Genomic DNA, 22405 nt, shown 5'->3' with positions numbered 1-22405 from the left:
AAAGTTATTTTCATAGTCCTTCTGGGTGGATAATATTGGGTTGTGGAGAAATTTGTGGCGTTTTTTTATGAAAGGGAAAAATTCACACAGTAGTAAGAAGAGTTTTTTTCCAAAACTTTATAAACCTGTAAATAGAGAATTTTTTCTTGCTCAGTAAGGCGATAGTGCGAATTGTTAGATTTTATCCATTTTTGGTTTTTCAAATAGTTGAAATGAAGTGCAGAGCAGTTAAAGTGAGATTTTTTAAATGCATTCATTCGAGCCGATAAGGGGCTGAAGCTGATTTGTGGGATTTGTACGACATGCGAAAAAGACATGAGAAATTTAAAATGGAAGAGGAATGGAATGGACATTGGAAACATGTGAAGAGAAATATCGTTCATTCTGTGGCTATATTTGTCATCAGTTTTGGATACTACAAGAATGAAAACGTTCATTGATGACCATAGGCGGATCTTCAAAATTTTTGTGATGCTGACATTGGCTTAGATGATATGGTGAAGAGTAAACTTTGAAAAACAAAAATTAAATTCTAGTGGATAGCTTCAATTGATTTCTTTGAGCTGTAGCCAAGATTGGTATTGATCGTCTTTATTTAACAACGGCTAACGTTTCAGCGTTATCGCCTTCGTCAGAACCTGGAAAACTCAAAGCCATTAGTGATTTATCCCCTCAAGCGCCTCATCACCCTACAGAAAGCACTCAAACGGTAAGCAAACTCAACAGCAACACATAGGCTAGTACTTACCTCATTAGCTAGACTTGTTAACACAGCAGACCACCACGTACCACAACTGCGAGTCACAAGGGTTTTATATAGGGACCTCACGGCCCGCCCCGTAGATCAAAACCCGCATAGGTCTTGATATGGGGATAACTCGTTTGTGATCGCAATGCACTCATCCTTCCTGTTCATTTTTGGACTTTTGGCGGTTATCGAAAAGGCCTCTAGTGTTCTGCGTGCTGTGATTTCGGACTCGTAGGATAATATACGAACTTCTACCTCTACTTCGGAGTCTGGATGACATATTCTACGGTCTGCTCCAAGTGGGGTGAAGGTTTTTGATTTTGCGAGTCCATCTAGATGCTCCTTGACCCTAATACACAGTGGGCGTCCCGTTTCCCCTATATAATCGTCACCGCACAACCTGCACGCGATACGATACACCACTCCTGATATCATTCAATCACCCTCTCTGCCATACGGGCAAAGTACGCAGCTGGAAGTTGTGCAGAGTCGATCATACACACGGTTACGTACCAGCTGACCCTTGAGGTTTGCTGGAGGTATTTCCACAACCCTCACGTCATTCTGTAGACCCGCTTTTCGTAGATAGCCCCGTACTCCTCTGCTCATATCATCAGATATATAAGGTAAACAGAAAGGGATCTTCTCTGGGCCATCCACTACGTTGGGTCTTCGAGAGGGATACCGTGCTTGTCGGGTAGCACCATCTCCAGTTGGGTACCCATTGGACATTGCTACTTTATGGGCCACATTTGTAGACCATGCTTTTTCCTGGCTACTCGATGAGACTCTTGCCGCCGTTCTGCACATGTTACCTATAACAGATTTTTTTATTTTGCTGGGATGCGCTGAAAGATAGTGGATTAAGATGTTTTTGCTACTGGGTTTTTGGTACCACTTAGTCTTACATATCCTCAAATAAATGTGCACATTCAAGAAAGCCAACCAGTTGTCTATCGGTCTCTCCCTTGTGAACTTAATGTGCGGGCACTGCTGATTGAGAATATTGAAGCACGCGTCTAGTTCTGCTTGTTGTTGAGCAGACGACGCAACAATCATTTATGTAACGATAATACAACAGTGGTTTGCGGTCTATTATAGGCTTTTCTATCTTGGCCATGAAAACAATGGCGAGAGTGGGTGCCAGCCTTTGTCCCATAGCTAGACCTCTAAGTTGTCGATAGTACTGTCCCGACCATCGGAAAATAGAGAAATTCAGGTATTCGTTTATCAATGTCGTGATCTGCCTAATGCTGAATCCATACATGTTCAATGAAGCCTGGCGCTGCGTGAGCAGTTCGTGAACAGCCTGCATCGCTACATCGTTTGAAACGTTCGTATAGAGTGACGTAACGTCAAAGGTCTCTACTACACATTCACGCTCAAATGAGGTACTGCGGAGATGTTTTAGGAAGTTGCCAGAACTGCTGAGGTGGGCAGGAACATATTTGAGCAGCTGATTTAGGATTATGTTGAGCAGCCAGGAAATTCTATCCGTGGGGCCCCCGATACCACTAATGATAGGCCTCATTTTAAAGTCACGTGGATCGTTCGAAGTGAGGCCATTTTCAGAGAGCTTGTGAGTTTTGATTAGCGTGTATAGGACTAGACATGCAGGTAAGTCGTTCTTGAGACGCGTAATAAAGTTTTTTGGGAGCCCTGCTGTTCCAGTTGTTTCTACCCAAACCCTGTTTAGGCGGCGATATTGCTTTCTAAACTCATTGGCGGAGGATGGGACATAAAGACTGTCATCCTCAAGATGTTGTCTCGTTATCGCCTTGTCTAGTTCACGTGATAGAACAACAAATTTGCCTCCCTTATCACTAACGGAAACCTTGATCTCTCCAGCTGTAATAAGATTGCGAATCTCATGTAGGCCTCGGCATTGCGCGACAGTGAGATTGAAATTTACATGTTTTTTCGAGAAACGCTCCAAAACGGAATACACCGATGTTGCGAACACTCGAAACTTGTTGTCTACCGTGGGGTTGAGTTCAGGTGGTTTATACATCATAAAAAGGGAAAGCGGGAAAGGTATGGAGGGTAAGGATACTTGCTCGGCTATTCTGTTCTCTTGCCTTCGCTCTTCTTCTTTTGCTCTCAGTCGCAACCTACCATGAACCAATTGGAGGCTGCCCACAATCTTGCGTGATACCTCAGGACTTATTGATTGCACAGGCGCGAAACTAGGGCCGAGATCCAAAACGGAAAGCGCGTCAGCTGAGATGAGTACATCGCCAATCACAGAAACACGAAATGAACCTTGTGCACTGTTCTTATTATCAATATTGCCGTTGTGATCTGCATATACAGAGGTAGATTTAACAGATTTACTAACCTTCTGATGTTGCTGATGGTCTACTAATCGTCTGAACTTTTCCTGCAGTCTAGATTTAGCACCAGAGCGAATATAATCACAAATGGACTTTGACTCACCCATTATTCTCCTTCAAATGCGGGCCGTGAGCTCCCTATATAAAACCCTTGTGACTCGCAGTTGTGGTACGTGGTGGTCTTCTGTGTTAACAAGTCTATTTTGTTTTTCAAAGTTTACTCTTCACCATATCATCTAAGCCAATGTCAGCATCACAAAAATTTTGAAGATCCGCCTGTGGTCATGAATGAACGTTGTCATTCTTGTAGTATCCAGAACTGATGAAAACCTTCACCCCACTTGGAGCACACCGTAGAATATATCATCCAGACTCTGAAGTAGAGGTAGAAGTTCGTATATTATCCTACGAGTCCAAAATCACAGCACGCTGTGCACTAGAGGCTTTTTCGATAACCGCCAAAAGTCCAAAAATGAACAAGAAGGATGAGTGCATTGCGATCACAAACGAGTTATCCCCATATCAAGACCTATGCGGGTTTTGATCTACGGGGCGGGCCGTGAGGTCCCTATATAAAACCCTTGTGACTCGCAGTTGTGGTACGTGGTGGTCTGCTGTGTTAACAAGTCTAGCTAATGAGGTAAGTACTAGCCTATGTGTTGCTGTTGAGTTTGCTTACCGTTTGAGTGCTTTCTGTAGGGTGATGAGGCGCTTGAGGGGATAAGGGATTGCAATATGTCTTTTGATGATGGAGAGATCTAAAGATTTAGAGGTTTTCAAACCCTGCAATCTCCCACAATCTTTTGTGCTGAGCACATCAGTACTGTCCCAAATCCATCACCATAGGGCAAAACATTTTCGGAGCACTGGAAGACATGTACACAAAACCCATTGTTAGAGAACATGGCTGTTGACTGGAAGAATGCCGCAAATGATGTTCTGCGCATTAGAGATGTTATTGTTATTACTTAGTGACCACTTCATCTCACATTTTGTATGGACAGTATGCGTAGTCGGTCTCATTCTTGTTTTGTTGCTGGTGTTATTGTCGGTTTTGTGAATGAATACAATCCTATTATCATTACTTGCATCATTCCCTCTGCTCTTTGCACTATACCTTGGCCGTCTGGAATATGAACCGCATTATCCGGCACCGTATCTGACATGCCCACCAGGGGTGAGCGAAACCGTTAATTCCCTACATAAGGTTTTTTTGAGCAGCAAAGTGTGGGACAACAGTGAGAGCTTTCACTACGCTCACTTGGTCATTAGTTTGAAACCGCATTAGAGCGAACCAGGTATTCCCTCCGTTATAACAGATTAGCTTGAAAGGATGAAAGGCCAGGCTTGTTACAACGGCTATCGTCCGCAATTAGTTGTATAGGTCGTTTATGTGTTCATAGATCTTAAACTATTCAGAGTTCAAATCGAATGCATTGTCATCCCATTCGAATGCAAATCATTTCAAACAGATTGCGCCCGCATCTTTCCTCATCTTTATCTTTATTTGCATGCGTTGGTAAGATCATTTTCACAAGTGTCTTCATTTTTGCCGCTTCAAGGAATCGGATCACTAATCTAAGCTCTGTCTCTTACGTTGGATTACGGACCAAAAGGAAGCTTCAGGATGCAGATTCCAAACAATAAAAGCGTCTAAGAAGGAGCTGTGTCGTAAATTGTAAAAACAAAAAGCAAAAACGTATGGACGTCAAGAACGGAAGTTTCTGAGAAGGCGTAGGAGAACAACAACCCTATGTTTTACAGAAACAGTATATTGGTAAGATAGAAGTCCCCAACAGTGCCTACGGAACGGCTGTCGCTGAAGCAGCCATACGAATTTGAAGGTATCACCTTGCTGAACCGGCATGCGCTGTCAGCTCTTGAACTCGAGCATAGAGCGAGAATGAAGAGTGAAAATTCTGGTTATGATGTATTCAGCACAGAAATGCTGAAATCCCTTCCTCCGTCTGGGATTTATGAGTTACTGAAGGTCAGCGTTCAATATTGGTCGACGAAAGAATACCTGGCTCGCCTCCACAAGAACTCAGAATCTATTTAGCAATTTTGTTTTTCCTTTTCGCTCTCGTCGTTCCATCATGATCTACGGCCAATGATCTCTCTCTAGGGATAAAGCAGGTTATACCGGAGGCTACGTGACAAATTCTTGTGTGGCAACTTTGTGCCTGCCCAAAGACGCAAGTGGTATGTCACAATGAAAACATAATGTGGATGTGGAAATTATGTACAGGAGGATGACATGTAGAAGGCATCAGCATTTTAATGTCACCTGGAGTGCATCAGTACATTGAATGTAGCCTCAGAGAATCATTTTGGCCTCCTCGGTCCTGGAAGAGGCCACCCGGTCGAAAACGAATGTTTTAATGTTCGTTTTCGACCAGGTGGCCTCTTCCAGCTCAAAGTTCTGAATTGAAGTGATAGAGGAGGGCCCGAGGATACGCGGCATTGATGAGTAGTATAGGCGAGCGGTCAAGTTTTGCAGAACATGAAATAGCAACGAATGGATGGCTTCTGTGCAAGGTATTGCTGAAGATCGAGAAGGTTGGGGAAAGCCATGCTCGAACACACTTCGACGAAGATGCAGACAAGGCGAAGCCGACAATATCAGGCAGCCGATGGTCAACTATGTAAGGTAACGAAAAGCGTAGCAACGTTGCATAGATTATGTGCTAGTTAAGAGAACAGAAACGATGCCGTCGCTACCATTTGGTGGTTATCAATCGAGACTTATGGCGAAATCTCTTCCAATCCATACTCCCTTATTTTAGAGATGCAATCGGGCAATTATAACTTTTCTGCATGCTCGGCTGCAAACCTAACCAGTGCATTCACTACAACTACTTTCGTCCAACCAAATGTGAAGCACTTAAGCAGACTACCGCTTCATGAGTAATTCAAAACTGTGCAAGTGCTGTACCATTGACATACCCATAGAACGAACTCAAAAAAAAAACTCAACAAATCCACTACTTCAACGAACTTTTGTAACTCGAATTCTCCGTTTTTGACAACAACATAATCCATTTTCTGTGCTGGAAAAAAGTGTTGTTGATATGGACGTTTTTGAGATGAGATTTAACATGCGGTGGAAGAAGAATTAATTCATGATAATCCATGTGCATTGTAGGATCGAAACGGAGTATTTCTTTGCACGTATATAAATGTAAGGAATTGCCGGATGTCTGATATCAGGTTCAATTTTGCAAGCGAATTTCCCAGGACTGAAGAAAATGTTGTGAGTGTAGTCAATAAGAAATGCAAAGGTTTTTGATAGGATTTTACGATTTGGATTTCTTGAGCACTTTCTAACTTCTAGATCTTAAAATAGTTTGACAACTTGTCGCGATTGAGAGCATTTACTTTGCGGACCTCAGGTCCTCATATTTTTCAACCGTTTACGGGAACTCTTTAAGAGAAACGAAATTCAAGGTGTAAAAGTTCTCTACTGTCGAAATTTGGGGAAGGGCTCAGCTTCATTGTGGAGAACCCTGAGCGTTATGATATAACTGTGACTGTTGTAACCTGCATGCCAAAATCAAAATTTTGAAGTTGAAGTGAGAAATCGAAAAGTGCTCAAAAAGCACGGACGTTTAGAGATAGAAAATAAGTAATCGGTCAGTGTTTTGCTATAGTGCGCCTACGAGGTTTTTAGATGGAACCTTTATTTGCCTGACGTTTCGGCTTTTTCGCCGTCTTCAGAGGCCTAAATAGAGGATGACTGGAACAATGCTACGTTTATCCCATCAAGTGGCACACCACCCTGGGTCAGTGTTTCGATAATCGTTCAGGGTAGTGAAAACAGAAACCTATCTACATTGAAAATGGTCTTACGTTTTGCTCCACCGGATGTGGCGCGGCTGGTTGCACGCACTTGTCACTCAGTGTACCAGCGAATGAGTGTTACTGCGTGTAGATCACCAGCGACGACATAGATTATTTGATCTACACACAGAATATCAGGCGGTTATAGGTCACAGAGCGGTACAAGTGGCAAGAACTCATTCGTTATGGACAAGCATTCATTCCTATTATTCATTGAAGGGTTTCTTTTAAGAATAAAAAAACGCCTCCAACGTCTTCCTTGCCGATATTTCTGTTTCGTGAGCCAGTATAACGCATTTCACATCGTAATCGTTCCCGTTGTGGGCCTCATGTCTGTGCCTTCCTAGTGGTGTTATCAAACTTTTTCGTCGTTTTCCGGCCATGTGTTCATTAATCCTCACTCCAAGATTCCTACCGGTCTCCCCAACGTAAGTTGCATTGCGTATCAAGCACTCAATCTCATATATTACCCCTATTTTTGCGCAGTCGCCTGTTTTTCCGTAAGGACAAATAACACATCTTTCACAGATGCAGTATCTATCATATAGTCTGTTTCTAACAAGCTGGCTTTTGATGTTTGCATTTGGGATATTTACCAAGATCACGTCATTTTGTAATTGTGCTTGGATAATGCTGCGCTGAACAGCGGCACTGACACTGTCAGAGATAAAAGGAAGACAAAGAGAAATTTTGTTTTCGCGCGGAATATTGCTATTTACAGTGCGGGTTCTTCGTACTGTATGGCCATTGGCACATGCGATTTTCAAGGCTAGTCTTCGTGATTCGTGTCGTTCTTGGTTGCCAGTGCATACTTCACTAGCGGTTTTGAACATATTACGAATCACTGCGCGTTTTACTGCAGTCGGATGTGCAGATTTGGCGTGCAATATGATGTTCTTGCAACTTTCTTTGCGATACCACTTTACTCTAATAATGCCGTTTGAAGTACTTATTTGTGTGTTGAGGTACGGAAGCCATCCTTCTTTTGGGGTTTCTCGTGTGAGTCTTATATATTGCGATTGTTGGTTGAGTATTCGGAAACACTCGTCCATTTCGGACTGTGTTGATGTTATGATGCAACAGTCGTCAATATATCTGCAATACATTATTGGTCTACGCGAAAGTACTGGTTCTTCGATTCTGCTCATGAAGCAGATCGCCAGTACTGGTTTATTCTTTTTTATTCTTAAAAGAAACCCTTCAATGAATAATAAGAATGAATGCTTGTCCATAACGAATGAGTTCTTGCCACTTGTACCGCTCTGTGACCTATAACCGCCTGATATTCTGTGTGTAGATCAAATAATCTATGTCGTCGCTGGTGATCTACACGCAGTAACACTCATTCGCTGGTACACTGAGTGACAAGTGCTTGTAACCAGCCGCGCCACATCCGGTGGAGCAACACGTAAGACCACCATTTTCAATGTAGATGGGTTCCTGTTTTCACTACCCTGAATCATTATCGAAACACTGACCCAGGGTAGTGTGGCACTTGACCGGACAAACGTAGCATTGTTCCAGTCATCCTCTATTTAGGCCTCTGAAGACGGCGAAAAAGCCGAAACGTCAGGCAAATAAAGGTTCCATCTAAAAACCTCGTAGGCACACTATAGCAAAACACAGACAGAATATGCCGAGGTTTCAAGGCAAAAGAACTTTCGAACTACTACATGAAGTAATCGGTCAGTTATAGTCGAGTCAAGATGGCACGAAGCATGGTGGAGTTGCGTAAGCGACAGCGTTTGAAGCGGTGGAGCTTAGCGGTTAGGATTGTGAGAGGATCCTCGCTAGCACCATTCGTCGCTGCAGTTCGCGAAACCTCGACTTCAACGGCTATCTCCACCGCGCCACTTCGGACACAGCCGCTTACGGAACTGCACTGATTTTCACCTCCTTTTGAAATTACTGTAGAAGTGTGCAGATAATTTCAAGGGCAACTGGAAAACAAACGTTTTTGCAAACTTGTACACTCCTTCAGGAATAAAGTAAACTGTTGCTTCCGGTTAAAGCCGGTCTTCACTGATCAATAAAAATTAATAGTGGTAACGTTTTCTGTTAAATTAGAATTGCTTTTATTCTATCAAAGTTCTCTTAAACTTTTTTTCTCAAAAATTAAGGGAAATTTCATGGATGGAAGATTTCACAGTTTTTTTTCCCTAAACGTGTCATTTCTACATTTCGAGAACATTGTTCTACAATTCTAAGTCGTTTTAGTAGTGCTGAGTGTACTCTAAATTCCCAGGGAAAACGTTTTTGTCTATGCAGTGAATATGAAGATCGTTTTGAAGCCGTATGTGGTCTCGTCAGGTCCCGCTGTGTCTGTGAGCAGACTTATCCAGCCTGGTCTGGGTCCAAGGAAACAGATGAGCATAGAAACACGGAAAAACATGCACTGCAAAATTGATACACGAAGAATTTTTGTCTCTATATTGTTCAAAATAAACTAATGCACTCTAAAAATAGGAATAGAAATAGAAATAAGAAAATATAGAGAAATATTAGATGAATCCTTTGCAGAACGAAGAATTTCATAATTGTTCTTTCAGATTTTGTTCACTACAAAAAGAGTTTCCTTAAAAGCTTTTGTCAAAATTATGCTTTACAGAATAAAAGTCATATGACTTATATGGTGTATCATATGATACCCAAAAGTATCAGAGGTGAACTTCCGGAGCGGCAAGAAATTAACAGTTCAAGACTTATACGTGGATTTATACACCTCTGCTACATCATCGATGAGAACTGTCCTTACGTGAGAATAATAAATTATGAAGTTAGTTCTTTCGTATTCTTTTTCCGAACTTTAAATCTCATATCGTTTCACACAGAAATAGAACTACATAGAAATGTCACTCTGAACTGAATAAAATAGTTTGTAAGATTTTCGTAGTTCTTTCAAGCATTTAAAGATTGAAATTTACCTGATGGGAAACTAGAGTACAAAAGTATTCTGTTTTTTTTAGTTGCATATATGCTCACAACCGTTCATCTTTAGAACTCAGTCACTTCTAAAACTAAACGCTAGAAGTGATGCTAAAAATAACGTTTTTCTGCTGAAATAATTGTAGCTATGAGATGACGGTTTTTTCCAGAGAATTTTTATTTCCAACTTTTGAGAAGTCTGCATTCTTTTCTGGAGATGTGGAGATTGAAACATTGTGTAACGGAAAGAAAAGCAGGAAGAGATTTTGAGATTTATTATTCTGCCTCGTTTTCCCCATTGGAGGAAAAAATTAAAGATAACGGAGATAGGAAACAAAAGATTACGGTGCTGGATATACGCAAGTTTGTAACCTCGGTATAGCAGAAATATAATCCTCATCGATGATCGAAGGAAAGTTACCTACAAATTTGTAATGAGATGAGAAGGATGAGCAGGCAGAGGATTTTCGGAGCTCACGGAATCGTTAGTGACCTGTAAACCTTTCCCACCTATCAACTGCCGGAAGCACCAGCATCAGAATCTATCTTTTCAGTGTTTTGGAAAGGACTCTTATACCAATCTGGGAAGTTTCAAAATTGAGATCAAATAGAGATCGATTTTGGAAACTGGAGCAAAAAATAAATTGAAAAGGAGCGGTGGCGTTTAAAATTTCGTTAGCTGATCAATATTCCAATACAAGAATTTGGTATAGAAGGAAGGAGCGTGGTTAAACTACTTGATATTCGAGTCCTCTTGCCGTTCGCCTGATAATCCAGCTCTATCGAGCGGAAAAAGTAGTTGTGTAAGACTAACCATACCATCAGGGCCACGTCTACCGATTTGTCGAGGGCCACAGTTGGTCTCTGCTCAATGTCGGGATGTGGTCATGGCCGGTTATATCAAGTATCCATTGTAGCATTTTTATCTCTTGTAGATTTCTTCATAATTTCCATTATTGCCGGTTTGATCTCGGCGCTCCATGGCGCTCGGTGTTGAATAACAGTTATATATAACTTTGAATAACTTTGACTTTAGACAATCATTATTTTCTTATAGCAGCACACATCAGTGGTTGATCCCTGCCTCAACAATGCAGTACACGTACACAAACAAAGTCCTAGTGCACAATGATGCTGTCATCGATACGATCGTCGCACATACACATTTGAAAGCGTAGGCTTTTTGGAGATCTGTTGCATTAGTGTTGATGTAGACAGTCGCGTTTACCCCAATCGTCATTTACTGGGGTTTTCTGTTGATTTCATTTTGATTTTAAAGACATCACCCCACGAATCTGAGGTGGTACTGATTTTAGGTGGAGTATTCGTATACGGGATCGTAGATTATGGAGATGGGGTGACTCCGTCAATTTCTCCCCCTATCAATGGAAACTGACAAACCCGGACGCTGTTTCTTACGACGTCCTCAATTTTAGCGCGCCACCCTTGCGTTCCCCCCCCCCCCCCCCCCCCCCCTACTCTCCCCTCCGCCTGCTATTCGTCCGAATGGGTTTTCGGCGTATCGCAGGCAGAGGGGCGGGTTTGGATGGAGCGCAAATGTTCCGCATTGCAACGTCAGTCATAAGAAACAGCATTCTGGAGTTGTCCGTTTCCAGGGAGAAATGGACGGAATCACCCCACCCCCTCTCCATAACCTACGATCCCGTATACGAATACTCCACCTGAAATCCGTACCACCTCAGATTCGTGGGGGGTGATGTCTTTAAATATCTGAATATTTCATAAACTACAACTACAACTTAGTAGCCTATCGCGCTACAATTCAGTTTTTAATTTCTTCTCGTCTTGAGATGTCAACGATGTCATCGGCGTAAAGTAGCATGCATGCTGCATGCTTTTGAAGACCTTCCGTTATGGTATCTATGACGAATATGAAGGGCAGTGAGAGTTGCCTGGCCTCTGGAGCAGATTAGTGGAGAATTCCGTCAATGTGTCTGCCGCTGCTTGTACTCCACTCTGTCTGTGGTCCAGCGAATTGAACTGATCTCATGCTCCAGCATTTTGTCATGCCAGGTGACTTCATCAGAAAACATCAGGGAAGTAGTGGAGAAGACCAAAAACATATAGTCTCGAGCTTTCTTGTTCAACAGCAACGTTCTTCCTAGTTTGACCTTCGTTCCGCAAGACTAAGAATTTTGTACGTAGGAGGAATAAGCGACCAACGCCATCGCGCGCAATTTGAACGGTGATGCTAGATGTATTCCGGTTTATGCAAAGGATAGAGTAGATTCGAAGTTCAGTCCAACATCCACGATCGAAAATCAGGGACGCTGCCGCATATGTCAAGGAAAATAAAATTAGGTATGCGATGAAAGAGATGTGCGATATAAGAGATGTGATGAACATAAGCAAATTAACCAACAGCAGGAGCTCAAGTACTATAGGGGATCATCAACAGTGAGTTGCGCAACGTTTTGATATTTAAGTAGTTCATGCTAAGTCTTACTGTCTTCTAACAATTTGGTGAAGTGTTGTTAGATCATCTACCGTTTCGTATGATTTCAATGTAACATCGCAATGAATTATTTCCTTCGATAGAGTTTCTAAGCTAAAGCAGACTGCGATTGAAGGAAAAATTAACATTTGCTAAACATTTGCAACATTTTGTTATCCTACTAGTATGTGATATTTTAAGATGAGAAGACAGTGCAAGTCAAGGATCAATACTGAGATGCTAGCAGAGAGATTAATGAGGTTTAATTATACTCTTGTTAAAAGAAGAAATGCGTTAATCAGGTAAGAAGTTGTGGGGATCATTATTAGATTAATCACAAATACGTTGTTTATCATTATTAGATTTAGTTACAATCAAATACAATCGTTGTTGAATCTGTACTCATTTACATACGCACTACCCTCATAATACAACGTTATTCAAAATATTAATGACGGATCACGGATCTCCCTCTCTAGAGGGATCACAGCCGGTTAGTCGCGAGGCTACGTGGCGCGTCCCCGGGTGGCGGATAGGGGGCTAATCGCGGACCAAAAGCGACCTTGCGCTTGCCCAGAGACGCAGGTGGATTCAGGGGATGGACTCCCTGTTTCTGCTGAGCCAGGACTGACTCATGACATCCTTGTATCCCGCACGTCGGTCCGGCCAAAAGCCTGCAATCAAGTGACTGGGAGGTGCAAGGGAGGCGGTTTGGAGTCGCCTCCAACAAATAAGCTCCACATGTCCACACCGGGAGAACGAAAGTTCTCCCAGAAACTCATGGGACTAGAGGCTTGCAACCTGCCCATGGGTTTTAAAATTTTAAGCGAAACACAGTAATAGAAAAGAGTCTCCTGATTCCGGAGGAAAGCCTGGTACGGTAGCGCCAGGTAGGACGGGGTTGCAGGAGTCATGTAGGCTACCAAAACGGAAAAGGACTAGGATGGCGATCTGTACTTATAACGCACGTACGCTTGCATCGGAAGCGGCCATGGAAGATCTGATGATGCAAGCCAAGAAGATCAAGTACGACGTCATCGGACTGACCGAGACGAGACGACGTCACCCTCTCAACGCCGTATATGAAACTGGAGAAGAACTGTTCTTAGGGACATGCGACAGTAGAGGTGTTGGTGGAGTTGGCGTCCTCGTCAACACGAGTATGGCAAAGAACATCGACTCTTTTGAACAACTTACGACCCGAATCGGACGTCTGCGGATGAGAAGATGTGGCCCAATACCAGCTTTGACTATCTTCGTCGTTTACGCTCCAACATCAAGCTACGAAGAAGAAGAAGTCGAAGCTTTCTATATGGACCTGGAGAAGTTCTACCAAGAAGATCATGCCTTCTACAAGGTCATAGTTGGCGATTTCAACGCTAAGATTGGCCCAAGAAGAACGCCGGAGGAACTTCACATCGGGACCCACGGCCTACAATGGAATGACCAGGGAGAGAGGCTCTCCGAGTTCATCATGACGACTGAGACCATCCATGGGAACTCGCAATTTCAGAAGCCCTCTTCTTTACGCTGGACGTGGGAGCCACCAGGTGGAGGGTACCGTAATGAAATAGACCACATCATCGTCAATAAAAGGTTCTGCCTGACGGACGTCGGTGTTGTACCAAAGTTCTACACGGGATCGGACCATCGCCTCCTCCGAGGAAGATTTTCCTTCACAAGGAGAGCAGAGAAAGCCGCCAAGTTCAGCGAGAGAAATCCCAGGACTACCATCAACTGGGATCTCTTCGCTACGCTAGCCGGCTTTTGGGAAGATTCCGCAATGGACAACATCGACGAGGAATATGACCGGCTTGTCGAACACCTTCACGACTGCGCGAAGAAGGCTGAGAGTTTTAAAACCACCAAGAGGCGCCTGTCTCTTGAAACTCTTGAGCTGATACGCCAGCGTGGAGCAGCACGAGCCGCAGGGAACCAAGAACTCACGTCCGAGCTCGCAAGGCTTTGCCGAGAGGCGATAAAGGAAGACCTTAAAGAGAGAAGAGCAGAAGTGCTGGCTGAAGCTGCAGAGGCGGGGAAAAGCATCCGCTATGCCCGTCGAGACTTCGCCAGTCGCAAGACGAGGATGACTGCTTTCCGGAACCCAAAGGGAACAGCCATTGCATCGAGAAGGGGGATGGAGAAAATCATCTACGACTTCTACTCTGATCTCTTCGACAGCCATGTCCACTTGCCTCCTCACCATCTGAGGGAAGATGGACAAGTCATTCCAGAGGTTCTCCCGTCCGAAATACGACATGCTATCATGTCGGTAAGAAATCGTACGGCACCCGGTCCCGACAGAATAAGACCAGAACACCTGAAGAGCCTTCCGCCAGTACTCATCAACACCCTGGCGAGGCTCTTTACACGTTATCTGTCGGAATGCAAGGTTCCTAAACAGTGGAAGACCAGCAAGACCGTGTTGTTGTATAAAAAGGGAGATCCACATGACATCGGCAACTATCGCCCAATCTGCCTACTGTCCGTCATCTACAAGCTCTTTACAAGAGTAATCCTTAATAGGATTGAAAGAGTCTTGGATGAAGGACAGCCATGCGAGCAAGCAGGGTTTCGAAAAGGATTCAGCACGATTGACCACATTCACACTGTTTCGAAACTCATCGAGGTATCACGAGAGTACAAGATGCCGCTCTGTCTCACCTTCATCGACTTAAAGAAGGTTTTCGACTCGGTTGAGACGGAAGCGGTCGTGGAAGCCTTGGACAACCAAGGCGTCCCTACTCAATATATAAAGGTACTTCGAGAGTTGTACAGTAACTTCACGACCGGAATTTCGCCATTCTACAAGAACATCATCATTGACGTGAAGAGGGGGGTCCGACAGGGTGATACAATTTCACCCAAAATATTCACAGCCACCCTCGAGAACGCAATGCGAAAGTTGGAATGGGACGACATGGGAGTGAAGGTTGATGGTCGGCAGCTACACCATTTGCGCTTTGCTGATGACATCGTACTGGTAACACCTAGCATCAGCCAAGCGGAACGAATGCTGACCGAATTCGACGAAACATGTGGATGCATCAGTCTTCAGCTGAATCTACAAAAGATGATGTTCATGCGCAAGTCGTAGGTCTCGGATGCTTCATTCACGCTCAACGGAACGAACATATCCGAATGCACCAGCAACGGGTCGGGAGTTGAACATGATGAACGACGTGACCTCCGAGCTGGGCAGGAGGAGATGAGCGGCTTGGGGAGCGTACAAGAGCATCGAGGATGTAGTGAAGAAGACCAGGAACACCCGGCTCCGTGCTCACCTCTTCAACACCACCGTACTTCCTGCTTTGACCTATGCTTCGGAAACGTGGGCATTTCGCAAGCAGGAAGAAAACGCGGTGAGCGTCATTGAACGCGCAATTGAGAGAGTGATGCTAGGAGTATCCCGTTTCACGCAAGTGAGGGACGGGATTCGAAGTTCTCTCCTACGTCAGCGATCGAAGATTAGAGACGCCGCCGCGTTTGCCAAGGAAAGTAAAATAAGGTGGGCCGGACACGTGATGCGCTTTAATGACAACCGTTGGACCAGAGCCGTGAGCGACTGGGTTCCCCGCGATATTAAGCGCACTACAGGAAGACCGCCGACCCGATGGTCAGATTTCTTCACGAAGTCCTTGAAAGAAAAATATGATGCTCTTCGTGTCCCACGCGAAAGGAGGAACCACTGGGCTACTCTGGCACGCGATCGGGACAAATGGAAGAATTACTGGCGCCCGCTCGACCAGTTCGAAGATCAACGGGAGTGAAGGTGATCAAGGTGATTCAAAATATGAGCTTTTCTTCCTAACGAATACCACAAGACAATGTGTTAATATGAAATGACCTGAATATCATCATACTACTGATAAACATAGTGATCCTACTTTAACTGTGAGCTACCATACGGGACATGTATGTACCCCGTATGGTAACGTGGTTAGCGGGCTCCTATTTGACGCTGTTGGAAAATTTGAAATTCTCCTAAAACCGGAACCCAACTTATTGTCAGAGGAAACTGGTGATGTCCTTTTTTGTGGTGGATAACAGGACTAATATGTCAAACATGTTTGTTTGTTGTTTATTTTGTATAAGTAAAATTATTATATTTATAAGCACAGTAGTATCAGCACAAGAAGGAGAACACAATGGAATCTTTAATCCTTGTCTGAATTTTTAAAGATAAAAAAGCGTTGTTAGAAAAACGACAAACTTATTTCTATAGAAAAAACATACAGGAAGTCCCAGTTCTTCTAGTTTTCATTGATCAATGAGCGTGAGCACCACAAGAATTCTCGATTCATTCATTAGCTTGATATTCTGGCTGGTAAATATATAAATTATGTATGCACCAGTTCGAAGATCAACAGGAGTCAAGGTGATGAAGCGTCGACGCACCAATCCGACGCCGTGGGACCCGTCCCATCCCATTTTATAGCTCTTATAGCGCTGGCGCACGAACTCGACGCCGGTGGACCCGTCGCGCCCTTTTTCTCAAATTTCCTGACACACACACACGTGACAGGATAAGCCAGTTATCATATATCATGACTATGATTACGTAAAATGCAGGATAATAATCTGATTGCTGATAAAATAATTAAAGTCAAAAGTCAAGTCACTGGCGTATCAATCCACTCGGGATGCGCCAACGCGTTTTACTGGAATTCGTAATCGATGAGGTTTTGGAACGCGTATTGGCATATACAATGACTTGCGGGGGCTAGCCGATGATCAAGTCGGTGTTTTCTTATCCTCCCAGACAAATTTGGTACCAATTTATCGGGACCTTTCACCGACTGCGCCACAGCCGCTCTGATAGAATAATTCCGATATGGAATTGAAATACTTGTATTTTTTTATGCCAAAGCTAAACAGTGACTTGTAAGATTGTACTCTTTAAGGATAATAGGAACGACTACAACAACTACTACTACTGCTGCTGCTACTACTACTACAACTACTACTACTACTACTACTACTCCTACTCCTACTCCTACTACTACTACTACTACTCCTACTACTACTACTACCACTGCTACTACCACTACTACTACACCGACAACAACAACTACTACTAGTACTACGACACCAACAACGACAACGACAACGACGATGACACCACCAACAACAACAACGACAATGACGACTACATCAAGAACCCCGGAAACACCACCACCACCACCACCACAACCACCTACAACAACAACAACAACTACAACTACAACAACCACTACTTCTACGTTATCAACAACAACAACGAAGCCAACTACATCCACAACCACATCGACGAGATCGACAACATTAACAACAACAACAGAACGAATTACAACCACTAGTGCATTAGTTTCACCAACATCATCCACCGCTGTCGAACCGAGCAGCGGTGCCAGTGCGGAAGAAAAAGGAAGTAGTTGGTTAGTTACAGTTGCTAAAATAGAGAGATGTAACTCTACTGTCTTTATATTTCCCTTCTTTTTAGGCTTCTCATCCTTTTGTTGTCGTTGGGCACCGTGGTGTTGGCTGGCGTTGTGGTAGCGTTTCTCATTACGAAGAAATTCCCAAAATTACCGACATCACGGAAAGGTACCTCGAAAAAGACGATCGAAAAAGAGGAAAAATCACTAGAAAAAAGTGGCAGTAGTCAGAAAAAACCTTTAAAAGCGAATGCTCCCAAGACTGTTAGTGCGAAGAAACCCGCTGTAAAGGCTAAGCAAAAACCGAGTAAAACTAAGAAGCCAGTTCAGAAGAAAATTGAAAAAGCACCGGCGAAAGACAATGTGAAAGAGCTGTTGCAACTTTATGATAAAAAGAAGGAAACATCTCAGGGGAAGGAGTCATCTGATTTACAAAACACTTCTCCTAACGTTGGAAAAGGTTCAATAGCGCCAAATTCACTCCAAAAACAGGAAATATTGTTTGGAGGGCTTGTTCATTTATAGAATTTATTTGAAAATAACTGTGAATGTAAATGGAAACTTAAATGTTTGTTGTATCATTTGTTGTCAAGTATATTATAAAATTTAGAACATTTTTCTCAGATCTTCCTACCTATTTCAACTTGTATTTTCAACAACTAAGGAGCAAATCAATCAATCCAGAACTTTCACTCAAACGTTAAGCATGGACGTTGTCTTGCAGATGGTTCTTCTCAATTTGTCAGGGAGTAAAATATAAACAAACAGGTTTAGAGAAATTCTAAAAAGGTGAAGACATTTTTGGAAGAAAGTTCATGTAAAAAAAGAGCGATTTGCTGGAGCTTTAGAAGAGTTTGTATACATTACAAATTCAAATTTGATTATTGAAAAGATTTTGTTTTTTTCCGACATTTAAAAGTATTCGACAGGGTGAAAAAAACACTTGGCTTGGTTTCTTTTTTTTGCCGAACGGATTTGATGCACTCCGGCTTTCCATATATTTATTAAGAAGACTATTCGCTTTTTACATTTCTTTTTTTTCCAGCAACCTAACTTAAAATTCAGCTTAAAAAGAATAAACGAACCTTTGAGTGGTTTTTATTTCCACATTTTTTTACGCTGGCCACAAATGTGTCGACAATTTTGTTAGCGGTAGTAATTTGTTAGTATTTTACAGACGAAATTTAAATGTTGAGAAAATCGTGTGTGTGTGTTGTGAGAGTGATAGTCAGGTCGCTCGATTTTTCTGTATCGTTGGCATGCCGCTGGTATCGGCACTGTTGCTTGATTGTTCTACCGGTGAAGTTGCTGAAGTTTGTGTCATGGAGATGTCATTCTCCCCAGTTGATGATTTGGTAAAAGGAAAAAGGATAAAGCGTCTGACGTTAATCAATCCGCTTGGGATGCGCCCCCACGTTCACTCCAATTCAGGGATCGTTTGAGGTTTACGAACGTGTAACTGGCCTATACAATGACTTCTGGAGGCTAGCCGATGTGTCAAGTCAGTGTTTTTATCCTCCCAAACAAGTCTGGTACCAATTTATCGAATCCGAAAGGGAGAAAAGCTTAGTTGGCACTAGGGCAGAATCGAACCACCAATCGACTGTGCAGGCAGCGGGACTTCTAACCGACTACGCTACACCCGCTCTCATAATTCGTGTATCTTTTTTTTAATACACCTGACAAGCTTTATCTAAGCGATTAGTATGAGTTGGAGTGCTGTCAGCGGATACGGGTGGTCCCTGGAGTGGTGCCGAAAATGTAGCCGAAAGGAGATGCTAAATTGAAGCATGTACATAAAACAAAGTGTGACGAGCATTGACTTTGACTTGTAAAAACAATGCTCATCTATATAAGACCATACTGCCTGCTCTTCGTGACTCATTTTACTTTTCTACTGTTTCGTTTCCCTTCCTTTCCTTTCTTTCTTCTATTTATTCCTGGCTCGTGTTCTAAACGTTAATAATCGTTTGGAAGGTTTTTTTTGCGCTATACTAACTGACTTTTTTTGACTTACCCTATCTGAGCTTAAAAGTACTGTGATCAAGTTCAGAATTTGGGGACCTTTCATCTTTTTATTTTTTCTGGCCCTAATTCGATTATTGAATGTGGAATAAACTTTTCATGTCTTGGCACATCTATCTAAATCTCCTACATCAGTTGGTCTACGTATTTAGACTTTATCTTCTCCTTAATTTCGTCTCTAATCTATTCGATCCGTTGTGGTCCTAGGGGATCTATCTATTTCATCCATCCTTTTACCATGCTTCATTTGCATACGACTGCGATTTGTCGACGTGATATCAGACCTTGAACGTATGATGAAGACAAATTGTTCCTCACAGCGGACACTTTTGCCGCGAAATTCTTAATAATTTAAACGACGCTGAACAGTTGAGAGCTTCTGGTGAAGCGAAAATCCTCATAAGAGTCATTTGTGGTCTTTTCTTGCTGAATTTCTAGCCATGCTTAGCTCTTATGTGGTGTTGTCAAAGAAGAATGCCTCTGGTATTGGCATGGTTGAATGTCTTATTTAAAGGCATCACCCCACGAATCTGAGGTGGTACGGATATCAGGTGGAGTATTCGTACCATTTCTTCCTAATTGCCGTAAATAAACAGCCTGGAAGATACGGCTTCGGGCGTTCCGGCGCGATATTTTCTACAAGAAGTCCGATTGGAGCGCGCCAGCCTTGTGCATGCGCCGCATCTTTCGTGCCGTTTTTTACGGCAATTAGTAAGGAATGGACGGAATCACCACCCTCTCCATAATCTACGATCTCGTATACGAATGCTCTACCTGAAAATCCGTAAAAACCACCTCAGATTCGTGGGATGATGCCTTTAAATGTTTGTGTACGGGTGTCCAATCACGTTGCAAGAATGAAAAAGTATCCCAGAGAAATTTTGAAAAAACAAATTGATGAATGACGAACTCGCTGAGATGAACAAACTCATCCTATATTTTTTAAAGATCGACTTTACGCAACGTGGCTAAAACAACAACAGAAATGTTCACCGGGAGATCGAGAACGAAAGAAATCACAAAACTAGCCATGAGGATAATTTGTTTCAAGTTTGAATGGTGAGTTATTCGTGAAGCATCCTGAACGGCAAAATCACGCGATCGCTAATATACGGGGCCGATTAGAGCGGAACGTTGTGTTGTTAGCCAACTAGCTATATATATATATATATATATATATATATATATATATATATATATATATATATATATATATATATATATATATATATATATATATATATATATATGTCCGTGTTTGGTATCGTCGATTACCATTTGGAGTCAAGTTTCACCCAATTCTGCACGATACAGAAAGAGAAACCCCGTCATTGTCTATGGGAATTCACTACAGTACTGTTAAAAATGCTGCAGCTTCTTGCGTTCCAATTTTTTCTGGAAATTTTGTCCCATATCTAGTTTTTTTAAACAATATCCTTACCTCATTGCTCAAGGACGATGCACAGTGTGGAGATCTCATACGCCTTGGGTGACAATCCTCCAACGTGATAGTTCACCGGACCCGCTCGTGGTTGGGACCGATCAGTTTGTTGTGCTGTGTGATGCCACTGCGATATAGATGTAGTTGGATCCATTGAGCCTCATCATCCAGGCTTGAGAGGAAGATGGAGACAAAATATGAATACTTGGTATCAGAAACATCGAGCCCATTCAGACCTTGGACATCAACGACATCCTCGAAACGCCTGGCCGTAAATAATGTCTCACCGAATCCTCGTCCTCAAAACAAGAAAATATCACTAACTTTGATATATATATATACATATATAGTTATATATATATATATATAATTATATATACATATATATATTTGAATTTTATAAAAATAAAAAAAAATATAAAAATAAATAAAAACACTGATTTGATCATCGGCTGGCCCTCGCAAGTCACTGTATAGGCCAACACGCGTTCCAAAACCTCAACGATTATGAATTCCACTAAAACGCGTTGGCGCACCCCGAGTGGATTGATACGCCAGTGACTTTATCCTTTTTTATGACTTTTATATTTGAATTTTAAGGAACCGACGCACTCTGGATATTATAAACAAAGAGAGCTTCTTTCCGATCATGGAATTGTTTTGACGATGCTCTTAATCCTTCGGAATTGCTGCTTCCGTTCTTATTCCAAACTTTCTGTTTACATTTTCGGAAATTAGCAATCAATATATCCTTACTTCCTTATACGTTTTTTTTCACGCCACACCAATTCTTTAACATCACATCTCCTCACTGGATATTTTTTCACCCGATTTTTTTTTTCGTTATCGAAAAATCTAATCGAATCTGTGGTTATTGTTATTCCAACAAAACAAACTTACGAAAATTTGAGAAAAGTCGGATTTTTCTCGAAAATCAGTTGAATTCATCCATATTGAAGTGCATGCTTTCCATGATTTTTTGCACTGGAATTATACTTGTTTTCATAGCCATAGATTCTTTTTATTTTAGCTATTTTCCAGCGAATATTCCCCTTCTCCACAGCTTCGTTATTTCGTAGATTCCTAGAGATAGAAAAGGACAAACTCATTTCTAGAAATAAAATTACGTGGACGAATTCCATTTGGTTGCAGAATTAGGACGTTTCCAGTTGGTGAATGATTTGCATGGAAGTATGACCAAAAGAAATCTTTTCCAGTGAA

The 22405-nt window shown here is 42.4% G+C and overlaps 3 protein-coding genes across 4 annotated transcripts; 1 reads left to right on the top strand and 2 right to left on the bottom strand.

Annotated features, from left to right (window-relative positions):
- Positions 1–1183: 1183 nt before the first annotated feature.
- On the bottom strand, positions 1184–1558 carry RB195_016859 (uncharacterized protein; the record flags this gene model as incomplete). Its single annotated transcript, XM_064183592.1, has 1 exon — positions 1184–1558. The coding sequence occupies one exon, from the start codon at positions 1556–1558 to the stop codon at positions 1184–1186; it is 375 nt and encodes a 124-aa protein (XP_064039473.1).
- Positions 1559–1724: 166 nt separating this feature from the next.
- RB195_016858 (uncharacterized protein) lies at positions 1725–3188 on the bottom strand (the record flags this gene model as incomplete). Its single annotated transcript, XM_064183591.1, has 1 exon — positions 1725–3188. One exon carries the CDS (start codon positions 3186–3188, stop codon positions 1725–1727), a length of 1464 nt encoding a protein of 487 aa, XP_064039472.1.
- A 953-nt stretch (positions 3189–4141) lies between these two features.
- Positions 4142–18243, top strand: RB195_016857 (uncharacterized protein; the record flags this gene model as incomplete). Of its 2 annotated transcripts, XM_064183590.1 has the most annotated exons (8): positions 4142–4258; positions 6227–6334; positions 9530–9697; positions 12503–12603; positions 13139–15394; positions 15537–16067; positions 17206–17718; positions 17784–18243. In XM_064183590.1, the coding sequence occupies 8 exons, from the start codon at positions 4142–4144 to the stop codon at positions 18241–18243; spliced, it is 4254 nt and encodes a 1417-aa protein (XP_064039471.1). The 2 variants fall into 2 exon arrangements, with proteins under 2 accessions (XP_064039471.1, XP_064039470.1); XM_064183589.1 differs by lacking the exon at positions 15537–16067 and having other exon boundaries at positions 13145–15394.
- Positions 18244–22405: the final 4162 nt, after the last annotated feature.

This window comes from Necator americanus, chromosome II (genome assembly GCF_031761385.1).
Source record: "Necator americanus strain Aroian chromosome II, whole genome shotgun sequence".
NCBI classification, from domain to species: domain Eukaryota; kingdom Metazoa; phylum Nematoda; class Chromadorea; order Rhabditida; family Ancylostomatidae; genus Necator; species Necator americanus.
Note: the sequence above shows the minus strand (reverse complement) of the source record. Positions and strands in the feature narration are given on the sequence as shown.